We start from the raw sequence: 23,212 nt of genomic DNA, 5'->3' as shown, positions 1-23,212 counted from the left end.
ATTAGAATATTATTCTAACACACTGCTTTTGTATCCCAGAACTAAGTTTCTCAGCCAGTATCTTACTTTCCCATTAACTTTGGCTAATGAGTTACTGCAAAAACATAGATTTCATACAAAGACTTCTAAACTAATGTCCAAAGCAAATATACATCCAAAAATGAAATTCTGTAATCAATGTACCTTTCTGTTACTCATATAATCCAAACTAATTGATATCTATTAAAAGACAGATACTGTATTTATAAAGTCCTGCTGTTGTTTTAACTGCGTGTTTACCACAATGTTCAGACATGCTGAACTCATTTGCTCATAACAGAAGTCACTGGCAAAATGAGGCCTTTAATTTGCACTTCCTTCTAAGATTGAAATGGAAGACCATCATTAATGAATTTCAGGCAGCATTGCCAATTCACAAATTATCTCAAGTCTCATGATATTTCTCTTAAAGATGAACATTACAGACTCGGAATTATGCAAAAATATCCGTTTTCACCTTTTAAATTACTATTTTTATTCTTTATTATTGTGGCGGGAAAAGCCACAGCACTTTAGTAATATTACATATCAAAAAAGAGTGAACTATAGTCAGGACTAAGAGAGCTGTTTCATCACATTTTATCATATCTGCTGATGCAACTAATTTTTTCCTTAGGTTGGATGTAAAATTATGGCCTAACAACAATCAACAGGAGTCCTGGTTTTAAAGTTTGAGGAGGAAAACATTTTACATTAGCCAGTTTATTCCATGTGCTTTGGCTCTCCTAAAACATGCACATACACACACACACTTCTTTATTAAAAGCTGCTCTCATTATTCAGCAATGCTACACTTGACTTTTTAAATCAATTTTATTTAGAAAACAGACCAGGAGAAATAAATACTAATTATTCCTAGCTACATAACAAAATAAATGGATATGGTAAAGGAAGCATTCAATAACTAAAGAGTATAAGTCAGAAGCCAAGGCCTGGTAGGCAGCTGAGTGTCACAGCTGCTTGTTCACTCCCCCTCAGAGGGATGGGCAAGAGAACCAGAGGGCAAAAGTGGGAAAAGCCATTGTTTGGGATAAAGCAAAGCTGTGCAAGCAAAGCAACGTGGAATTCATGCAGTGCTGCCCATGGGCAGGTAAAAGCCTGGCTGTTCTCAGGACAGCAGGGCTCCAGCAGGCACCAGAGTTCTTTGGGAAGACAAATGCTGTGACTCGGAACCTGCTCCCTTCAGCTTGCAGAGGCTGAGCATGACATGACAGTATGGATTATCCCCTGGTGAATTTGGGTCAGCTGGCCCTACTGTGCTCCCTCCCAGCCTCTTGTCCACCCCTACCCTACTGCAGGGTGGGAGCAGAGCGAGAAACTGGGAAAGCTTTGACTCTTGGACAATAGCTAAAACATCAGCATGTTCTCAACACTGTTTTCAGTCTGAAATTCAAAACACAGCACCAGACAGGCTGCGACAGGGAACATTAACTCCCTCCCAGCCATGCCCACACACAACTTCATGCTGTAAAAATAACATGCAGGGAAACATGCAAAGCCCATACCTTCATTTCGATGACTGTTTGCAGAGCCTTTGTCTTTGCTGGCTCAGGCTGAAGTTGGGTTCTTCTGTGCAATTCCTGTGGAGGGACACGATAGAAATAAGCTTGACGACTCATCTTTCCATTATTTTAATCGCTCACATGAACTCATTGCAACAAAATAAAAGTCTGATGAGAAGAAGCAGGTAACTCCAAGTGCTACAGGTGCTTCCCTGGCTGGAACCCCTCTGCCATCACTGCACTCTGTATCTCATGTTACAGCCAACTCTGACAGCACATGCGCTATTTCTGAAACCTTATCAATAATTAACGTCAAGCGTGACAACCCAGCAAGAAATTTCTTAGCCCAGATACAGTGCTGCTGTTGCTGCTTAAACACCAAAACTTTATTCAATTGTGTTACTAAGTCAAACACTGGGAAGCATTAAATCTTTTGCTGCAGTTTCTTCTTAATTTGTCCTCTGATGTCTGAAATAAGCAATTTAAACACATTATATTCAAATTTGACATTTAAGGATAATAATTATGTAGTGGGCTGACACAGCACATGCTACAGTAGCATTTACATTTCAGTTTTCACATTTTCATACTGTTTTTTATGCATCTAAATCCACAGGCAAAAGAAAAATGCATTGCATTAGTTAGGACAAAGTTAACAGTACTAATACATACTGGTCTTTATAAAAATAATAACTGTTTAATATCTGCAAGAGCATGAAGCAGTAGTCAATCTCATGAAACTACCTGGAAAAAATGTAGTAAAGGTGTGAAAAAAGTCATTTGAGAATTTGGTGATGCTTTTTCCCTTCCCATAAACCACCTGAGAAGTTTATTAATAAAATAAACTAAAACAGGACAGATATAGTTCCATTTCTACTCATTTGGAGTACTTCTACTCTAAAGGACAGGAGTGCCATCCTTGATGTCTTTATGACCCAGTTCCTTCTACTGCAGTGCTCCACACAGACTCCTGAACTAACCCTGTAGCCATGGAAAAGACATTTATGCTTGAGGCCAAGGAGCCAAGGCCATTCACCTAGGTTTTGCCTACCTTATAACCCACAAGTTTAAAAGTCATAATTTTTTGCATCACAAACTGTCAAGCAGTTTCTTCTGTGTAGCAACAAACATATTGCTTATCTGTAACGGTGAGAAAGAACTGTTCTCAGACTAAGTAGTAGGAGTGATTTAGTGTATTTATTAAACTAAAGTCGACTGCTAATAAACATCTTTATAAAATAGTTTTGAAAAAGGTGGGGCCTAATGTATTAAAATAACAAAGAGACACAGCACACCTAATGCAAAGTAAGTCTAAACATTTTTTTATTAAATATATTGCAGTATGTTGCATTTACAAATGCTTTAGCATTTGTAAAATTCTTTCTGCATTTATGAAATAGTATCTCTGATTAGACCTTTTTCCTTTTAATTTAAATGCTACTCTCCACGCTACAAAAAGAAATAAATCTTTGCAAATCACCTATGCAAGGAATCTCTCAATCACCACCAGCTGTTTGTCTTAGATAAAATAAGTACCTTCACTGCACAAATGTTTAAAAAATATAAGAGTATGTAATGAATTTGTCATACAGTTCCACAAAAGAATAGTTGGCCAGTCATACCACTATCAGATCAGCAAAAATTACAGCTAATTCTAAGACCAGACTCTGCTCCCCAAGGCCATATAAACTGAGCTGGAATATAAACAGGATTCCACACATTGCCCAGGGAGACAAACCAGAGTTTCCACCCCCTTAGCCAAAGATGTATAGACTGCCAAAGATGCCTATTCCGAGATGTCTATCATAGCATGAAGCCTCGCCTCAGAATGCTTTTCCTGTTTGCTTTATGAATCAATCTGATGCTGGCTGACTTAAAAGCTTTTCTTCTCTATCCCTGATGGTAAAATGAAGCAGACTTTAGGATTCTGGAGAAGATCACAAAATGACTCCCACTTTATTATTTTGTGTGGGTTTTCTTCCAATCAGACTCAAATGTTCAGAGACTCCCGCAAGACTCAGTTCTTGAATTTATGTTGTTCTATGTATGTGCTTTTTCATTTGGGGTACCTGATTCAGGGATATACTTTTGGGGTACTAATTTAAGGATACACTTTATGTGCATGATACCTAACCCTGATTGTTTTACTGTCTGAGGTCATCTGGAGGCTTTAAAATTTGCCTGAACAGCTAAGCAAAAGATATTCTAGAGATTTCAGAAAGTCCTCATAGCCTAAGGAAACCAGATTTTTATCCATTACATCATTTCTGGAATGATGTGCATTTCTTGTCTTCAATTTATTTTAATAAAAAGCTCAGGGAGACAAAAAAAGAATATGTGGGGGGAAAAATCAAAAACTTACCAGAGATAGTTTCTTTTAACCTAAATTGTATTGAAGGAACCTCTTGATTCTTATATCCATGAAAAAAAATTTTGTCATCATCTCTGCAACAATCAAAGCCTATACTAAAAATCTCTCAGAGATGCAATCATCTATAAAATAAGATTTTCTTTATATCCCTCTATATGACACCTGCAAATAGTAGTAATTCTGAGTAACCACTTTGCACATGCAAATTAATTGTAATGCTGCATAACCAAATGCCCACACCTCTTATTTCCTGATGATGCTTAGTTGTCAAGGTGATTAACACACCCACACAAAACTGGCAGGTAATCAGATCTTCTTCACATTAAATTTATTTAATAGTCTTTGTTTTTAGACTAAAATGAGCCTCAGTTCAAATTTGGCCATTGCTTTCTCCTTCCACAATATTAGGTTAACATCTTGTATTGGCCTCAGAAGTGACTTTAGCACACAACCTCACCACTAACTTAGACACAAAAAAAAAAAAAATCTAAAGAGAAAAAGTATATTTATAATCTTAAAATACGGGTGGAAGATGAATTCTACCCTTTTGTTCAGAAATTGAAGAAGACATTGCAATATTTTGTCATCATTTACTGGTGCTGAAAATCCCTACTACACAGCATAATCTGAACCTAATACTAATTACCCAAATAAAACTGTGGTTTTATTCCAGCTTTATTAAAAGACACTTCATGCCTTGGCTGCAGGAAAGTAGGGATGCTGCAAACTGATCCTACTTTACTCTGTTTCTGAAGTATTTTATTAATGTTCCCTAGACACCAGTGACTGTGCTGTTCTCATTTGATGATACCAACACTGTCAATGCAGTTCAAGGTTTTACCTTTATTTGCACAAAACTGCCTAAAATAATGACACAGAGTGCTAGAAAGGAAACGTTCAGAAAAATAGGCAATTTAGAAATGGTGTGAAATTGTGAGTATCTTCATTGGAAGAAGAAAGAAAAATCATTAAAGAAGGCAGCATAAAAACTAGCATGAGAAACCATTGTGTCAGTAAATGCAGCTTTTTGCCTTCATAGACAAAATGTACAAATCTGCAAATCACAGCAGGCAGTGGCATAGGAGCTGCTTGTTCTCTCAAACACCTCAAAGCACACTGGTTCCATTCTCCTGGAAAACAAAGCCTTGGTAGTTCTTCTACAGGATTAGCTTGTCTGAACTTTAAAATTCAGATCAGCAGTTTTTTAATATTTCGATCAATCATTTATGTAAAAGCACAGCACTTACCTAAGTGTCTAAACAGTAGTGTTTCTTTAGCCAAAAATACCATTAGAAACAGTGATCCAATTCAATTCAACCAGAATAATAGAAAAATGTAAGATACAGGAATTAATTCATTCTTAGCATACAGACTGATCTGCTGTTTTCCAACTCTTCACATCTACCCTCAGCCAAAATAGTCTCATAGTAATTTAAATGAAGGTAGATTTAAGAAATCCTGATCAAACGTTGTCTTTCTGGAAACCATAAACTGACAACACAAAATTCCCATCTCTGTCTCCAGTGGGAATGAATAAGGAGCCCTGTTATTGGAAAGGATTCTAAAAATCATATTATCATGAATTTTCTTTTAAAAATTCACCATTATAGGTCTTAAAATTCTGGGAGAGCCTGTTAAAGAAATTTGGTCAAATTCCAACAAATTTTAAAGCTTGAAGAAATGAAAATGTGCACATAAGGACATGAAATGAAAAAAATAGAGGAAATATGAAGAGCTGATAGCTACAAAAGTTCTGCAGAGATTTTTCTTTGCAAATTAGGTGTATTTAAATTTTTTTAAGTTCTCAGAACTAGGCAAAATACTCAGAGTCATGCCTAATTCTCTCTCCATTTGTCATGTTAAATAAACAGATATGAATTTTGCAGAACATGAAAGAAATCACATTCATCAGGAACCACCACCAAACTATCAAAGGTCAAGAGTCCACCATGACAGACAAGTCCAGCAATAATCTCAATGGCCTCAGTACTACTCCTGAACAATGAGTCTAACACCATCCCTACATTAACAAACCTGGAGATGTAAAGAAGAATATGAGGGAGAAAGGAGGAGTTTTTACACCAGTTGAAAACCACTGTATTGAATCACAAGCCAAAGTACTTCTTTGCAATGATCAGACTTGCATTTATTCCTGAACTCATGCATGTAAGGGGAGCTTATGAAGCTTTACTAACATATCTAAAGACAGACTATGAGGAAAAATAATCCAAGCATTAAGAAACTCAGCTTTTCTTTGACCTGTATGTCAAAAACACCTTAAGCAACCACATGCATTGTCACACTGGAAGTTTGTCCTCTGGCAGGAGACCACATACAAAAAGTTTCAAGTGAAAACACGATTTGTATATGGAGCTTGAAATGCATGTGGGACAATTTAGTTTGTAATTGAAAGCACACAGAGTGTTTCCTGAAAGGAGCTACTGAAACTCCACTTTTACCAGAATTCTTGAAAATGCATTTCTTTTCTTTGTAGAAGGAATAAGACTTGTAGGAGACCATTTCTGTTTTGCACAGTATCATTAATCTCTTCTCCTCTTACCTAAATTACTTCCCCAAATTTAGGAAATTTTAGGGAAGAGTTATCATTTCACACATATTTTCAGAAAAAGAAACTTTGATGATAAACAGTTTTCTCCCTTTCCACCATTTTCTTTAAGAATGCATACTGAAATGCTTGAGTGGCTGCAGTAAAGGGAGGCCATGTATTTGTTTTCAGGGCTAGTCAATTCGGATCAGAAAACAGACATTCCAACTGCTGCTTACACTTCTGCAAGGCAAATATACTCTAGAAACATCTTGGCTAAAAAACTCTCTTTTTGGTGCACATGAAGCTTTAAAACTGCATGGCAAAATAGGTCTCTTTTTAAAGTTAAACGTTCAAATAGTCATTTATTAGTAACTCAGGTGCACTAAAAAGAGTCACTTAATTTGCTGAAGGACACACTAATAAAACATTGTTGGGAGTTATAAATCAACACTTTTAGCTATTTGGTTCCAGGTGTGGGGATCTTTTTAAAATGCTATCTTTTATTTAAATCACATCTTCAAATTCTTAAAATGCAAAATCCTTATTGCAACAAATCCCTTGTGTAATCCATAGTGTTTTAAAAATCCTTATCCAACAAATCCATTACTTTGAAGACTTATTTCCACTAGTTCCCTCCCATTTAGAAGCCTGAGCACACAAAGATATTTTTAATAAGGCTGAAAAAGAATGCAATATCCCATCAGTTTTAGAATAACTGTCACACCAACCATGGAGTAATAATGGAATTCCACCTTAGGGTGTAACTAAGAATAGACTTCCCTTGCTTCTGCCATCAAAAGCATACAGGCAACACTTAAAAGGGTAAAGTCACAGCAGAGATTACCCAATACAATCCCAAGATCCAGAACACACAGAGATGCTGCTGTATGCCAGCTCCACTCTTCATAAATAATAAAAAACTAAAACCATATTTCTATACCGTGGACAGTACTGTGAGATAGGACATTCCCAGCAATGCCAGCACATAGTGCTTGTGGTATTTCTATAGGCCAGTTCATCTAAACAGAGGAAAGTAGTTTTCCAATAGTTCTTCCCGTACTCATACAGCTAACCTCCTGATAGTTTCCTTAAACAAGCTAAAACCTAAGAGTTCTGTCCTAGAAAAACAAAAGACAAAGGGTGATATCCTGTTTAGTGCTTTCCCCACCTTCAAACGTATGCACACACCCAGCAATACTTATTGAATTTCTGCCCTGCACCAGTGTTCCTTCTTCAGCCTGATTGCAGATCCAAAAACAACTTAAGTGATTAAATTAAGAACTTAGTTCTCAAATGGCAGCAAAATAGCCCTGCCAAAACCAGAGTCACACTTAACAACTTGAAGCAGAAGTACTACATATTTCACACGCTTGCTGCACAGAGCTCTTAAGGTTACTGAAGAATGTGTTAGCTGGTGTTAACATGCACAGAACTTCAAACATGCTGTTCACTTTTCTGGTAGAAATCCTTTTATAAACTTTACATTTATAAAACATCAATCAATGTAAACAGTCTGAGCCAACCCAGGGGAGTGTTAGCCCACCCCCATGTTGCAGTAACACTTCAAATTGATTAGCAGGGGACGTTTTTAATTTTAAATAGCATAGTTGTATCTACTAATGTCCACATTTATTAATGGATATATTGTTTTGTTATTACCTTTTCTAGCCTACCTTTTAATGCCTCTTTTCCCTTCATGTGGACTTGGTGAAATCACTAGCTAAAATAACTTATGGGTTTGATTTTCAGTTCCCTAATTCTCCAGGAAGTGCTTTTCTAAATATGGGTGGGTTTTACTTACACACATTTAAAATTACTGCTGGCTTAGGCTATTTAGTATTTAAACTTAATCAGCGAAGCCAGCAAACATCAGAGTTAATAAGACTTCAAATGTGTAAGTTTACTGGCTCCGTGGTATAGCAAATAAAGTTTTGTGACAATCTTTGTGGCATCTGCCAGGGGCCCACACTGAGACCAATACTATCCAATATCTCAATCAATGGGATTGAGCAGAGCCTCAGCAAGCCTGGAGGTGACACTAGGCTAAGCAGTGCTGCTGGTATTACTGAGGGAAGGCATGGGTGAGAGGGACAGTGACAGGCTGCAGGAGTGGGCAAGGTCCTGCACCTGGGTGTGGGCAAGGCTCAGGATCAGGCTGGGAGATGAACGAGTGCACTGAGAGCAGCGCTGCAGAAAAGATACTGGAGATACTGGGAGATGAAAAGTTAGATACTGTTTTCTAAAGAAGATTACAGTTACCATATCATCGTGTAACAGAACGTCAAAGCTCTCAGTTAGCAAAACTAACTCCCCTAAATACTCAGGGAAATGCTATCCCTACATTGCCAAGTGTTCTATATAGCTGTTAGGTTATGCCAATGTCTGACAGAGAGGGACATGAGAGCAGTAAATTAAAGAGATAAGACACGGACAGCTTTTCACACAATTTGAGCGATGGGCGTGCCTTGGCAGGAGGGCATTTCGGTTTGGTTTTTTTGAAAAAAACTTTTAAATAGCATCCTTTTTAACCTAAAGCTAAAATTTTATGCTTGTCAAAAGAACTCACCCCATCACAATCTCACTAAAAAAAGAAAGGAAGAAATTAATTTGCAGTGACTTAAAAAAAAAAAAATCCTATTTTTGGATCTACCAGAAAAAGAATTTAAGGCACACACCAATTCAATGCAGCTCTGCCTATCAGTTGAGATTTGCCAACCAATTCAGTCTTACTCAGGAGGGAAGAAGTAGGGGGTAATTAAGCATTTGAGAATGCAGAACACTTATTTTACTCTGAAATTACAGGAGCATATTAAAATCAGAAAAACAGAGTTGATTGTATATGAGAATATTGGAGTGAAGCAAGCAACACCAATGTCCTCTACAACAGCCTTGCTGCACAGACTGTGTTCTACCACAACTACAGCAAAGAACTGTTCAAGCCATATAGGAAACAACCTGCACAGGTAGTTAATTGAATGTTTATCATTCTGTGAAGTTTGTCAAGAGTCTGTTAAAGTAAAGCTCATACATCAGCTCAGAATAATTAAAAAAAAAGAAAAAAAAGAAAAAGGAATAAAATCCACTTAGCACCTGCTCCAATTCTTTTTTCCATTGCCTGGGAAACTAAGTGTTGCTTGGTAACTCAAATCCATCTGTTCAAATTGCCTCTTCCAGTCTTCCATTTTTATCAGAACAGAAAAACCCACTCTTGAACTGAAAATATGACCAGAAAAAAAAAAAAAAAGGAGGGAAAAAATCCCCACCACAACACATATTTTATCACTGCATAAAAGATACAACAGATCCTTATCTGTTTTTAAATTATGGCAGAGTGAAAAGTGTCTGATTTTGTCTCTTAGAAACAGCAACACTTCATATTGCAGATAAGTTTTTTTAAGAATGGGAGAAGAAATTCTGGTAAAAGAAATTCTTGATTTTATTCATTTTCCTTACCTCAGGGCAATATAAGGAGGAAGACACCACTTCCTCACACAGTTCAGACTTGAACTTTCCTGTATCTCTATGCTGACATGAATACCCATAGACCAGGGGTTGAGGGACAGTTTAAAAACTACTTCCCTGTGCATCAATACTCAAATTAAATGTTGAATGCATACATGCTATAAATATATCCAAATGCTTAGTTTTTTTTCAGAGATGTAAATCAAAAGAATCTCAACCAAAATTACTGCTATTATCTGTTGTGATTAAAAACAGACCCTAAAAGAGAGTTTTTAAAACTGTGAATCCATGTAATGATGTTTGCATAGGTTAAGACTAGAAAAGCAGCAAATGGAGAAAAACTGCATATTGACATAGGATATTAAATTCTGTACAGAAGATATGATTACATGTATTTTTAAAAATCCACCATGTTACAAACAGAAGTGCCAGCAATAACAAACCACTCTTATCTATGCTTTCCATGTTTTATGGTTTTTTAGGCACTGAACTTACCTCAGTATAGGTATGGGGTTTGGTTTGTTCTGATAACTTTTGGAGTCACTATTGCAGAAGGCCTGAATACAGCAGGTACAGTTTCAACAAATAAGTGCCTTAATATACTGAGAAAAAATTGCATACTATGTATTATCTGATTTTTATACCTTTTCAGACTCAAAAACTTGGATTTACCGCTATTATAAACATCTTTTGTCTTGTTTCAAAAGAGAGGCTGAGTCAGCTGAAGGCTTTGCAGAGTAATACTTTGTTTCAGTAGAACTTAATGAAGAAGGTTTAATGTTTTCTTCTCTTAGCCAGACCATCCTTCTTCAGAACACATTCTCTCTTTTATGTGGAGCACAGGACAACATAAAGCTCATGGCCAGCCTGGAGGTACTGCAGGGACCTCAATTCATACCTGACAAGGCACTTCCTTACGATTTCTCCTTTCTCTTGTACATTAAAGTACAGCTTAACTTACTCAGTCTAAGGCAAGTATGGGAATGCACAGACAAGACACCATCAACTCTTTCAAGCTCTGGTTCATATACTGAAGAATAATATGTAAAAAGCAGAGGGGTTACAGAGCTAAAAGTTTCAACTTAAGTATTTTTGAACTTTCAGAATAAAACAGTCTATACATAAATTCCTCCAAGCTTGCAGGATTTGCACATATTGATCAGCAGCATTATTAAATAGACATCTACTTGGACTTGTATGTACCTGTATACATTTCATAAAATGTTAAATATAGATACCACAATATCAGCTGCTATTCCACAAAATGGTCGTTTTTAATCATCAAAGTGGAAAACTTCCCACTGTATGTAGGAAACTAGAACAATTTACTCAGCCCACAGACTCTTCCTTTCTGCTCACTGGACAGTTATGGCCAGGCTGCACACCACTACCATTTTCATGAAAAGCTTGCAAGTCATCCCTAATCCAAAGACCAAATGTACATCCATTTTTTGTGTAAAAATGCAGACATTTCCCATCCATAAGTAGACATATACTGTCATTAAGTCATTCCAACAGCATTTTGATCATCCATTAAATCCACTTCTAATGTTAAGGTGGGAAGGAAGGTCAGAACACACATTCAGTGCTTCATGCAGAGCTACCTCATCCACCCAGTCTAACAACTACACAACCCCAGCAGTCCCCTTCAAGACCTGCTTCTCCATCAGGACAATGAAAGACAACTCATGGGACACCTTATGTGCCAGTTTTAGGAGTGGAGTTTAGTGGTGCCTCCTTCCAGGATCAGGAAAGCACAGCAGTGCTCTCCTCCAGCTGAACAGCCTTGAGCAGCATGGGGAGACACTGCAGTGCTCTCCAGGGGAGTATTAATGGCAATATAGTCCTTTTCTTTATATGAGATGGATGAACAAGCCTAACTCGTTATTTATGAAAATACTTCTGAACTAAAGAAATTATTTTGCTGCTATTTTGGCTCAATTAGCTTGTGATCCCCATGACAGGCAAAAGTCAGTTATCTCATTGGTGAGCAGAGATATGTAGAATAGAAACAGAATTCTCGACATGCTAGAGCATGCTCTTGTTAAAGTCATTTTAGCCAATAAGCCATTTCTTCAAGGTTTGTCTTACACTAAACATGTTCTGTAGTACAACTACAAGCTAAAATTCCACTTCAGAATACTTTTTGCCCTGCACAAATGCCAAAAACATAAAATACCAGCAATGTAAATGAGAAAGGATATATAATAATGTAAGCAAAATTACCAATAAAAGTGTTGGTTTACTTCTCCATTCTAACTACATGAAAAAGATTGGTTTTACACAACTGTGAAACTACCTTCAGTTTGATAAGGAAATTTGCAACAGTGCAGGTTGGCAGACGAATCTAGTGTTACTATGGAGATTTGATTTGTAGAGTTTCACTTCTAAAGAGCAATTCTCTTTGGAAAACACAATATGTTGCTAAAAAATCCTTAACCATAATGAAAAAAGCAAATCTGAAAAATTCTTGATCTCTATTTAGCACTTAATAAATGCATTAACATTTCAATCTATATACTGTTGACAAAATTAGCACAATGAAAACTTGCAGGTAAGTGTACACCAAATTAATTCTTTTCAGAATATTCTATGACCTAAAACTCTGCATAGAAAATGGAGAAAACTTTAGTCTGTGTGCTGACACATGGACCGTGATATGCATAACAAAGGAGAACCAACCTCTGACTTTTACTTACAAATAAGTCTCAAAAAACATCTCACAGACATATTAACAATGTAGCTCTGAAACAGCTGAGCAAAAAGCGCTAAATAAGTGAAAACTACATTATTTCACTCAATAGTTCCTTGCCAAGTCTCCACCTTAAAGACTACTATATTTTAGGGGATGAAAAAGTTTTCCTTCATCATTTAGTCTCGAGCCCAGTTATGAGAACATTAATATTAATGCTGTTAACTCACTGATTATCAAGTTAACAGAAAATGCCTATGCACTGAGGCTGCAATGAGCCATCACCCTCAAATAAATATATTTATATTCCACCCATCCATCAATTCTTACACTTTCCTTCTGATACTTCTGTTAGGAGTTGGGCATCTGTTCACGTTGACACTTCTCTTTATGGATTCTGTAACTTATACTGACTATTCTTTTCTTTCCACTCTCCCTTCACACTACAGAGCAGCAACTCTTACCCTCAATACCACCTGAAATGTTTGATTTCACATATATTTCATATTTCTTTCTTAAAGTTTTTATAGGCTTAGACAAGGTGAGTCCTAACAATTCTTTCAAATGTGGCAGTTTATTTTCTATGCTTTCCCAAACACCCCTGTGAGGAATTTGATCTAGGCCTTCTGTAAATCACTAGGGAGCTTGAATCTATCACTGGTTTAAGCACACAGGACTCACTGAACATGCCAAATCTTCTGTCTAGGTATAAATGCCATTCATATGCCTTCCATAGTTTTAATTTGCTGCTTAAGCTACATTCAGAAGCTCTCAACAAATACAGAATATACCAAATTGTCACTAAATGACAAAAAAAATCTGCTAAGTTACCCAGTAAGTCTATGAATTGGCAGATTTTCTTTAATTTAAACATAGCAGTAGGCTGATAATAACCATTACCCAAGTTCTACTGACATCAGATAACAAAGCTTATAAACAGACATTTTGGCAAAAGATAATTCAAAACAAAGAGTTCCAAATAGTTTAAGGGTTAAAAACTCTAAGAAGTAGGTTAACTGTATAAAGAAGAGAGAAACTGTGTGGAATAAGAACCAAAACCTAGAGAGTATAAAAAGTTAGCTGGTGGAAAATTGCCAACTACATAACTCTGTTGACATATTACAGAAACAATTTATTTCATAGTTTACTTACTGCATTACTTCTTGGTTAAATACTATCTGGTTATTTACAGCTCTCTATGGATTCTCACAATATAGTCAGGCAGATTTTCTAGGGCCTATCTCTTACCACACAGCCTCCATTTTCAAAATCACTTCTTCACATATCCTGCCAATTGATGGACTTATCCCACAAATGTCAAAAATTCTTGGCATCAACTCCTACCTAACAGCAATATCTTCAGGAACAAGTCCATAGTCAGTACCTCAGCATGCTCAAGGCTCCCTTTACAGGCATTATTCATTTTCTATTTGGATATTGCTCTGTGCCTTTTTTCAGAAGACTGGATTTCAGAGCTCAACTCTGGCTCTCAGCAAATCTCTGTGAACCAATGGTTTCACTCTTTCCTTATTTACATCAGCACAAGTGTAATTCTAGTCAGTGACATCACCACAGCAAAGTCATTGCAGATTAAATCATGTGCAGGTTCTGTTAAGTATAACCATGAATATGAGGATCTTACTGTATTTAGAGGCAATAAAAAGGAAATGGATGTAACATTTTGATTTAGTAGCAAACGTGCCAGCAATAAAGCATCATTCTACATTAGACCTCTTATTTGCATTTGTCTCTTTCACTGCTCAAATCCTCCACACCCCATATCTCTGTAAACACAGTTTTGGAAGTGTATTATTCTATGAAAAATCTAATGCCAAAGTTTCTTTGCAATTGTAATAAAAACATACTTTAAAATAACTATGTTTTATATACTTTTATTTTTAAGTTTTGTCTTTTTGCATTTGGATGACAACATTTTCTTTAGAACATTTTACAATATAAGGACATTGTTATAGAAAAAAAAATGAGTGCAATGTAACCCTTCTTTTCACAGGCTGCTTCTGATCCTCTTATTGTTCGTGTTTTCTGTGAGGAAACGACGGTACACAGGGTGAGCTCATCACAGGATGATCTAAGAGAAAAAATGGTACAATGATGGTTTAATTTATTTTACAGAGCAATGAGGTAAAATAATTGTGATTCTGTACTTTACTTCATTATTATCTATCATGTAGCATTCTAAGAAGCAGCTATTACATAGGCCTCATATCAAATGGGCAGAATTACAAGCCAAGGAACTGCATCATTACCTGCCTCAATTTAGTCTTTCAAGTTGGGATCATCAATTTCTTTTTCTGACCTTCCTCCTATGCAACACATTTCCTACCAGATGTTAAGAATCTGCAAGACAGCAAAAGAGAAAAGAATCTTAAATTGATCTGTAGCAATTATCATTATCCAACCCCTTAAAACAAATAGTAAACTGAGAAATTAAAATATAATGATAAGGTAAATTTAATTAAAAAATTAGAAAACAAAAACATTCACAGATACATGCACAAATTGTTAGCTCTGTGATCACAAACATAAATACAAGTGTGACTGACAAATAATTCATTCACTGGAGCAAACTTACCACAGAAAGGCTGGTAGGACTTCTGTGGTTCACTGGGAGGAATGGGCCACCCTGAGGGCAGCCCTTGAGTTCTTCTGCTACACCCTGATGTTCTCCCCATCTGCAGATGTATGCATACAGAACAATCCCTATATACAGAATAAGTTCCATTTTATGGGGTTCTTTTGAGCATTGGTTAGTGAACATTGATTAGATAACAGTCGTTGATTAATGACTGATTCTCGAAATGAGAAATGGTCAAGTTAATGAGAGTTTTCTTGCTCAGGAACCAGACCTGAATATGGCTCAACATTTCATTTTTTGGTTCTCTTTCCTATCTATAGGAAGAGGAGCTGAATCTCAGTATCTTTCTCTCTTTTCTTGAGCATATTAATGCCACTAAATTTCTGTTAGAATAGCTTTTAAAAACAGTTCTTGGAAATTCAACTCAATTATTACAGCTGATCTGGTCACAAACAATTATTCTGCAATTATTTATTCACAATAAACAATACTTTAAAGGTTAGAATAAAAAATTTTGACACATGGCTGTTTTGCTTATGCATTTCTCAGGGGATTGACTGTTGTGTTGGTTTGGGATGGGTTTTTTTTCAATAATTAAGATTCATATGAATTCTTTTTACCTTACTCAACAGCATTTACTCATGAGGTAGGTCTTTCCTGACAGTCTATGAGTTTCCAATACTTGCCTACCAAATATTCTAGGCACAGTATTTAAACATGGTCATGCTCAATTACCAACATCTAAATACAGATGTTTATACCCATATTTGGCTGTTAATCATTATTTACCTATACCCATCTGAATTGTGAAAGTTTACTTTATCGGCAGATACCAGGTGAAGGAAAAGCAGACTCTATTTCCATTAGATTAGCTCTATAAGGTCATGAAATATGGATTGAGGTGACAGTAGACCAGAACTTTCAAGCCTGAGTGAGAAGAGACCTTGCCCCAGGGTAAGGCTTGAAGAACACAGCCAGAAGTGCTCAGATACAGCAGCAACAGCTGGAGAACAGGCAAATTATTTTCCAGATAACACAACTTATACAATTAACCTCATGGGCTTCTCTCACTATTCAAAGACCTGTGACTTCAGAATCTGAGAAACTCAAATCTAAACCAAATGATCTGAATATTCTCATGGCTGGAAGGTGGGATATCTCACAAGTAATTCTCTCAGAGATTTATCTGTAATTTTTAAATATAGATACAGAATAAAATATTTACATGAAAATTTCCTTGCAACAGTGGAAGGAGCATCACTTCCTTTCTGCATGTGTTCAGAAGTGTCTCTAATACTGCCAGCACTAGGATGCAAAGTGTTGGCTCAAAATTGAAATACATCTGAATTACAGAACATCCTTGATCTTCCTCTTGGAACTCAATTTAATGAGGATGTTCAGAGTAATTTCTGCCCTTCAATTCTCAAGTGGCTCAGCTCAATACACTTGTACTGACTACCTTCACTAGGGTTGGACATCCTCAAATATCCACCTGGGAAACACGAGATGGCCATGAATGCAGAGCTTCTGCCAAACTGCTGGATAGCTACTGAGTTTTCTTTCCAGTGATTCTGAAAAATCATTTACTACTTCAGTAGAGTTTGAGGACTAGAAGTCTCATGGCATATTGAATTAGCAAAAAGAAAATTCTCCCTTCAGTTTTTGCAGTTTGCAAGAGTTTTGCACATTTTTTAAGCACAAATGCTGTATTTGCACATGAATACGTACAAAGCTCAAAGGCTTCAAAGGTCCAGGTCCTGAACACATCCTGTGCCATCTTTATTTCCTAAAATTTGTTTCTCAAATTTTGCTCAATGTCCTTCAACCATAAAGAAACTAAGATCATATCCCATTAAGTTCCAAATACCCTAAAATACCAGCAGAGCATATTCAAAGAACCAAGCAAAATCTGGAACAGGTACATCTCACTTCTACTTCTCAAACCATATTACATGAAAACAAAGCATCTTGAATATTCTAAGTTATGAAATTAGATTTTGTCAAGACTTTAAGCAAAATCATGAAAACAGCATTGCTCAAAGGGTTTTGCCTTCATCAGAAAAAAAAAAACTATTGAGATTTTAATGCCAGTAATTTCCAACAGAGAACATTTAACAGAAAGCAGTCTGGGCACTGCTCAGGTTACAAGTGAATGTATTTTATACTCAGCTTTTGCATTACCGTAACACATTATCTCATAATTAGATTTTTCCAAAACCTCTAGAAAATGAACTTTCCACATGCTCTGGATTTTTGTTTATTGCCTAAACATGGTATGTATGAACTAAACAATGCATTGTAGTAATAGGAATTAGGAAAGAGCAACACTACAGCCTAATGGCCTATGGAAATAGTTCTGTAAAACCATCATTATCTCTTGCACAATATGTCTTAAACATATTACAGACTTTTAGTTTTGATCTTTATATAAAAAAAAAAAAAAGGGCAGAGATGAAAAAAATTCACCCAATATAAATCCCAAAAAACCCTTCAGTACTAACTCCTTAGCTCCAAAGCTATTCTTCTGCTATGATAATGTACATGCAGTCTAAAAGTCAGTGAAGAACTTGTATTTTTCACATGCCACCCACCAAGCTGCAGTATAAGACTTTTCTCAGTTACTTTCTGATATTGTTGCCTTTCCTGTTGTCTTGCTATTAAGCAATGAACAGATGGCTCACTAAAAAATAAATAAATAAATCACAGCCCATAGTGCAACAGTCCATGAGTTACTAATTTTAAAAAACAGTTTTAAACCATCTTTTAATTCAGTGCTTTTTTATCTTAACACTTAAAGCAAGACAGACATTCTTTCACTAAAAAGTCAAAGAATTGCTTGCTCATTTAACCCCAACTGAGAAAACAAACAAAAAAGTTAGATTTGATTTCTCAGTGCATTAAATTAGACAAGATGAACAGATTCATATATAAGCACACTATATTTTGGCTCAGCTGTTATGGTACAATGACATCTAAAACAGTTTTTGACATGTGCTTTCAAGACAAAGCAATATATTGCTTCCAGTTATCACCTGTAGTGTTGACAATTATGAAAAATTAACGACACCTCATTATTTTCACTCCTTCCTCCACAATCAATCAGTAACTCAGTTCCTTTTCAAGAAATCCCCAACCAGACCCTGAAAAATCCCAAGGAACTTTGTTCTTTACAGGTCATTTCCTGGTTTTTTATCTTGCTGGTCTCCAGGTTAGGCAAGACTCTGTCTCTGAGTGTGACAACATCTAAAATATCATATCCTTCAGGAACTTGCCAGCAAAAAGAAATACAAGTGTAATGTAACAATGACTTCCAGTTCTGTCATCACATTGAACAATCCCAATACAAATTACTTTGTTCAGGTACCAGAGTGCATAAATCCACTCTTAATAAGCTGGTTTAGCACAGCTGAGAATACAATGACAACTTTTAAAGACATTTCCTTTTCCTAGCAAGCTTCTGATAGGCTGTTCGCTCAAGAAAGCATTGGAGAAACTGAAGTACATCTCCATTTTCTGAAGTACATCTCCACAGCTGCCAGGTGTTCTGTAAGAGACCACAGTTCCAACATGCTCTGTGTAGGTATTGCCTCTCCTTCACAGGAAGTGTCAATTATTACATTTATTTTTGCATCAAGAATCAGGATGTGTCGTGCTTCAAATCTTAAATGCTGCAAGGTACAGTTTAGACATCCAGAGCTCTGAAGGCATGCAAAATACAGAATTAGTGCAAAATACAGACAGTTCCATTTTATTTCTGAAAACAAAATAGGTGTTCTATAGAGAATTACATTCCTACACTCAAAACTTCACCATTTTCTTCTTTCTAACGTTTATATAAATTTTATTGTGCCACTAAAGAAAAGTTACTTTTGCATTTGGAAACGTTCATGACAGAAGCATTGATATTATCTGTCTCAGAATTACATAGAAAGCACTTATGGATGCAGTAAATACGAGTCTGAGGAAAAAATAAAATACTTGCCTAAAATATCTTTAAAAGACCATTTGGCTGTCTTCAGAATCCATCTTTTTCATGAGACGTTTCACACAGTACTCCCATCATGCAAGAGAACTAATAAAAATCATCCCCCAAAACATTTTTACAGATCCATTATTACCACAAATATCACTTTATAAGATGCTATATATGTATATTACTTACACAGAATGCTATATTCACATAGCCAGGAAATTCACTTGGAAAAAAAGATTTATAGTCTGTACCTTGACATGGATTTTGTGTACATTGTTTGTATTTATCTACATGCAGCTGTCATTCCCAAGTAATTGCTTTTTGAGGAGGTTGGGAAATAGCTGAAGTCCAAGCTGTGCAGCCAGGCAGGTGTGGGAGCCAGGCAGGCACACAGAGTTACTGCAGTGCTACACACCTGGAACAGAGCTAAACCAGCTGCCACTCACTCTGCACCTGCACCAGGGCTGCACTCCCAGCGTGAGAGAGAAGAACAAGGCATGACTGCTGCTGATCTTTGTGCCCCGAGTACAGCTGAGAGGGGAGGGGGTGTCAAGTTGAATACAGAAAGGGTCAAGAAAGCTCAAAGAAACCCAGAGGACAGACAAGCTGGCAAACTTCACTTTTTCCAAGTTGCTTGTATTTGTGTTTCCCTCTCAGTGAACTCCAAGTGCTACGTAATGCTTCAGGAAAGAAAAGCTCTGAATATATTCAGAGACAGATACTTAACAGTAATTCTGGGGCTATTCAGAGACAGTAAAATTTTTAAGCTGTCCTTAGGATTAACAGTTCAGGGAAGGAGGGCTCCAAACCTTCAAACAAAAAGGCTTTCTGATATCTAAAAGTGCCAAGTTTTCTCATTATTTCAATGTGTCTCAAAAGGAATACAGGTTATCATGTAACCTGATTAAATGTGTAATTCTGAAACTCGTCTTGGGCAAAAATTTTGAGTATGGCTGCATCACAATCAACTGATGATGACACACAGTAAAAACCAAAGTGAGCCAAAATTATCACAGAAAAGTCTCAATTGTTTCATCCTGATACAGGCTGATAGTGTTACTGCTGAATTCCTCCTTCAAAATGAAATGGAAAAGAGATGGTAGACAAAACTTCAATATATTAGATCTGGAATATTTAACTCAGCTCTAAAAAAGAAGGGGAGGATGTTCTCATGGAAAGAGAATTCTTGCAGGTCTTTCATAAAGCTGCAAGTCACTGCAACCTCAAGTTGCAGCAGACCAGTGAAAGACCAGAAATGAGTTTACAATACATAATTTTGACCTGGAAGGAACACAGTCAAATAAATTTAGCTGTCATAATGGCAAATGCAATTATTCCAATCTTTCCCTTATTTATGGAGTTCATCACTGTTATTCTGCTCAATGATTCCAGCAGGAAGGGATCATCAGCAACATTCAAATACATTTGACATGAGACCTAAAGCTCCACAAAACTGAATGAAAGATGCTTGTGAATTCATAAATTCACACTAAGTGCATATACTGGGAATAGTCAGCCTGCTAATAATGTATTCATAACTTGTTTCCAAAGAAATAAAAGGGAAGTTTTTATGAAACTTCCTATTTTTTCTATAAGACACAAAACACCCTCGGGTTTTCTGGATGTTTAAACCAGTATTTTTTTAGATTTCATTGGAAAGCAAGCCATTCAGAAAAAAAATGGTTAATAAATGAAATAAAAATTTTGTATGTGGCACTTGGCTTCCAGATACATATGATATAGACAAGAAACTCCTCCTGCTGAAGGACACAGAGGAAGCAAATTATCAAAATAGCCCTATTTTGGAAACCTTCCAGAAGCTCTATCTTACCATCCTAAAGCCCACTATTGTTTTGATAAATTCTATTATCTGAGTTGGTGTTAAAATGAACGTTTTTCCTGGGGGCCTATGCTTGTCTGTTCCCAATCTCTTGGTAAGAATTCCTTTTTCTGGCCAATCATGCTGTGCCTTAATGATGCAGATGGGGAGCAAGCACTGCCAAGACCTCTGTAAACACTCACAATACTGTTGAGAGGCTGAAAGGTAACATTATTTTGATAATGGTTTCTGAAACTTGTTATCAGCAGAAAATCTTCTCTCTGCCACATGTCCTCCTATGTGAAACTATGCCATTTGCAAGTTGAGAGCTGAAAATTATTCTCTCCAGGCAGATCAGGGACAAGTGAGAACAAACTGATTGTTCTGACTGAAATATGCAGGTGTTCAGTCCACCAAGGCTATGAAACAGACCAACATTTTTGCTGGGATAACAATACATCTGCAACAAAAAATCCTTCCTCCTCTGCTACAATGGTACATTTTTAAATACAATATAGATTCTACTTCTTTTGTGAGAAAGCTCTACAAGGGGAAAAAGTTGTTTGTGGCACATATGTGTAAAGGCTCTACAAAATCAGAAAAATTCTACACCACAAGTTTGTTCATGATTATGTTGCTCAAGCTATGGAAACTTGAATAGGCATCTTTCATTTCAGGTTAAAAAAAATTAAATTATTAAAAAATAAAAGAGAACGAATGCTACATCTTAGGGAATTATCAGAGTGGTAATTCCCCAAGGAATTAACTTCATCAAAACAGATGTTTAATAGATGACAGCAAAGACAACAATTGAGCAGACAGTATGTTGGGTGTTCCCATCTATCTGACACCTGCACAATCACCTATGAAATAGCAACAAGCTTAATTACTCCTATTTGGAGACAGAAAAGTTCATCAGCAATGACACTGCCCATTAGTCCTAAGATGTAGCAGACAAATGTGCTTTCTCTGTGAAAACACTCTTCTTTTGAAGCTTTTTCCCCCAGATACTGAAACAAGGAATTCTGGAGCCATGGGAGTGCCCAGTGTCTCACAGGTGCCCCAGGCTGGTTAAATTCAACACTGCTCAAAACTTGCTAACACCAGAAATGAGCACTGCTGGATCCCCAATGTGTTTTGGCAGCTGCAGTACCAGAGCAGATATGGTGAAACTCCAACCCATTCAAAGAGGAAAAGGAACCCTTCGTTTGCTCTTTCACTTTTGTAAATCAAATTACAATCCTTGACTAACACATTGGGACTGAATTCCACTAATCCCTTCAGACTGCATTCCTGATTTTCTGTAGAAAGCTGCACTATCCTTTTCAGTCTCCTGGCTTTGGTTCTTAGAGTTAGCTGTTCTAAACTGCATTCAGATCAGACTAAATTAAAATCTGTGTGGAATTGTCTTTGCATTGACTACCATTGTAAAATGAGCAATGAAAAATAACAAATAGGGTGAGATTGTCTGTGAAAACAAGACTGAAACAAAATCCTCGTTCAAGAGAGCCATCTAGTGCCTTCATGCTCTATGTGAAGAATGCAATGCAAATCTTCAAGTTAGTTACTGGCTGGTTTTTAGGAATTATTTAGGGCCTCATATTTTTCCCCATACTTTCAAATACCTAGTAATCAATGCACTGCACTTTCTTGCTCTGAAGACCAAAGCTTTGGCTAATAAACCTTGCAAAAAATTCAGCAGATAATGAAAAAGTAGAAATTTAATTAACTCAGTATTTGCCGGAACTTGCAGAAAGAATCTCATGAACTGAAATGAGAAATTCCTTCTAAAGATCACGTATGAGAGAAATACTGTTTCCAATGTTTAGGTTTGAGTCAAATAATGAGCTAAAGAAAATAAACTCACATGTTTTAGCTTATATTTATTGTTATAAATCTAAAACCTAAGACCTATGTACTTGCATAAATAAATTTATTTAGGGGAATTAACGTGTAAGAGCAAAAGACAATTAAAGAAGTGTGACTACAAAAAATAGATAACTAGATGTGAATTATCTGTTAGTAAATTAAAATAATGCATTCTCCACATGAATATTTTAAGGAGAAAGGTGTGTGAAGCTCATTCACTTTAATAAATGGCCCTTTAATAGCCCAATTTGGAAGTCTTTCTCAAAAAATGCTGGTTTGAATGGAGCTAGGAAAAAAACAACATTGCAGAGCAATGGCAGCACAAGAACTGTGTTAATGGA

General features: G+C 36.4%; 1 protein-coding gene and 1 long non-coding RNA gene across 18 annotated transcripts in view; both read right to left on the bottom strand.

Annotated features, from left to right (window-relative positions):
• ERC2 (ELKS/RAB6-interacting/CAST family member 2) overlaps nt 1–23,212 on the bottom strand; it is a 407,597-nt gene that overhangs the window by 327,264 nt on the left and 57,121 nt on the right. For all 17 annotated transcript variants that reach the window (XR_015806058.1, XR_015806060.1, XR_015806062.1 and 14 more), the window contains one exon: nt 1,545–1,619. Coding sequence is in view for 1 of the 17 variants with exons in the window: in XM_088171529.1 (XP_088027655.1) it covers nt 1,545–1,619 (75 nt within the window). In the remaining 16 variants the exon portion in view is untranslated. The remainder of the gene's footprint in view (nt 1–1,544; nt 1,620–23,212) is intronic.
• On the bottom strand, nt 14,121–23,058 carry LOC148222490 (uncharacterized). Its single transcript, XR_015806074.1, has 3 exons — nt 15,208–23,058; nt 14,882–14,972; nt 14,121–14,703 (listed from the first exon to the last, which is right to left on the bottom strand). It is a non-coding gene; the product is annotated as an uncharacterized LOC148222490 (long non-coding RNA).

Source organism: Sturnus vulgaris, chromosome 11 (genome assembly GCF_052056855.1).
Source record: "Sturnus vulgaris isolate bStuVul1 chromosome 11, bStuVul1.hap1, whole genome shotgun sequence".
Taxonomy (NCBI): Eukaryota; Metazoa; Chordata; class Aves; order Passeriformes; family Sturnidae; genus Sturnus; species Sturnus vulgaris.
Note: the sequence above shows the minus strand (reverse complement) of the source record. Positions and strands in the feature narration are given on the sequence as shown.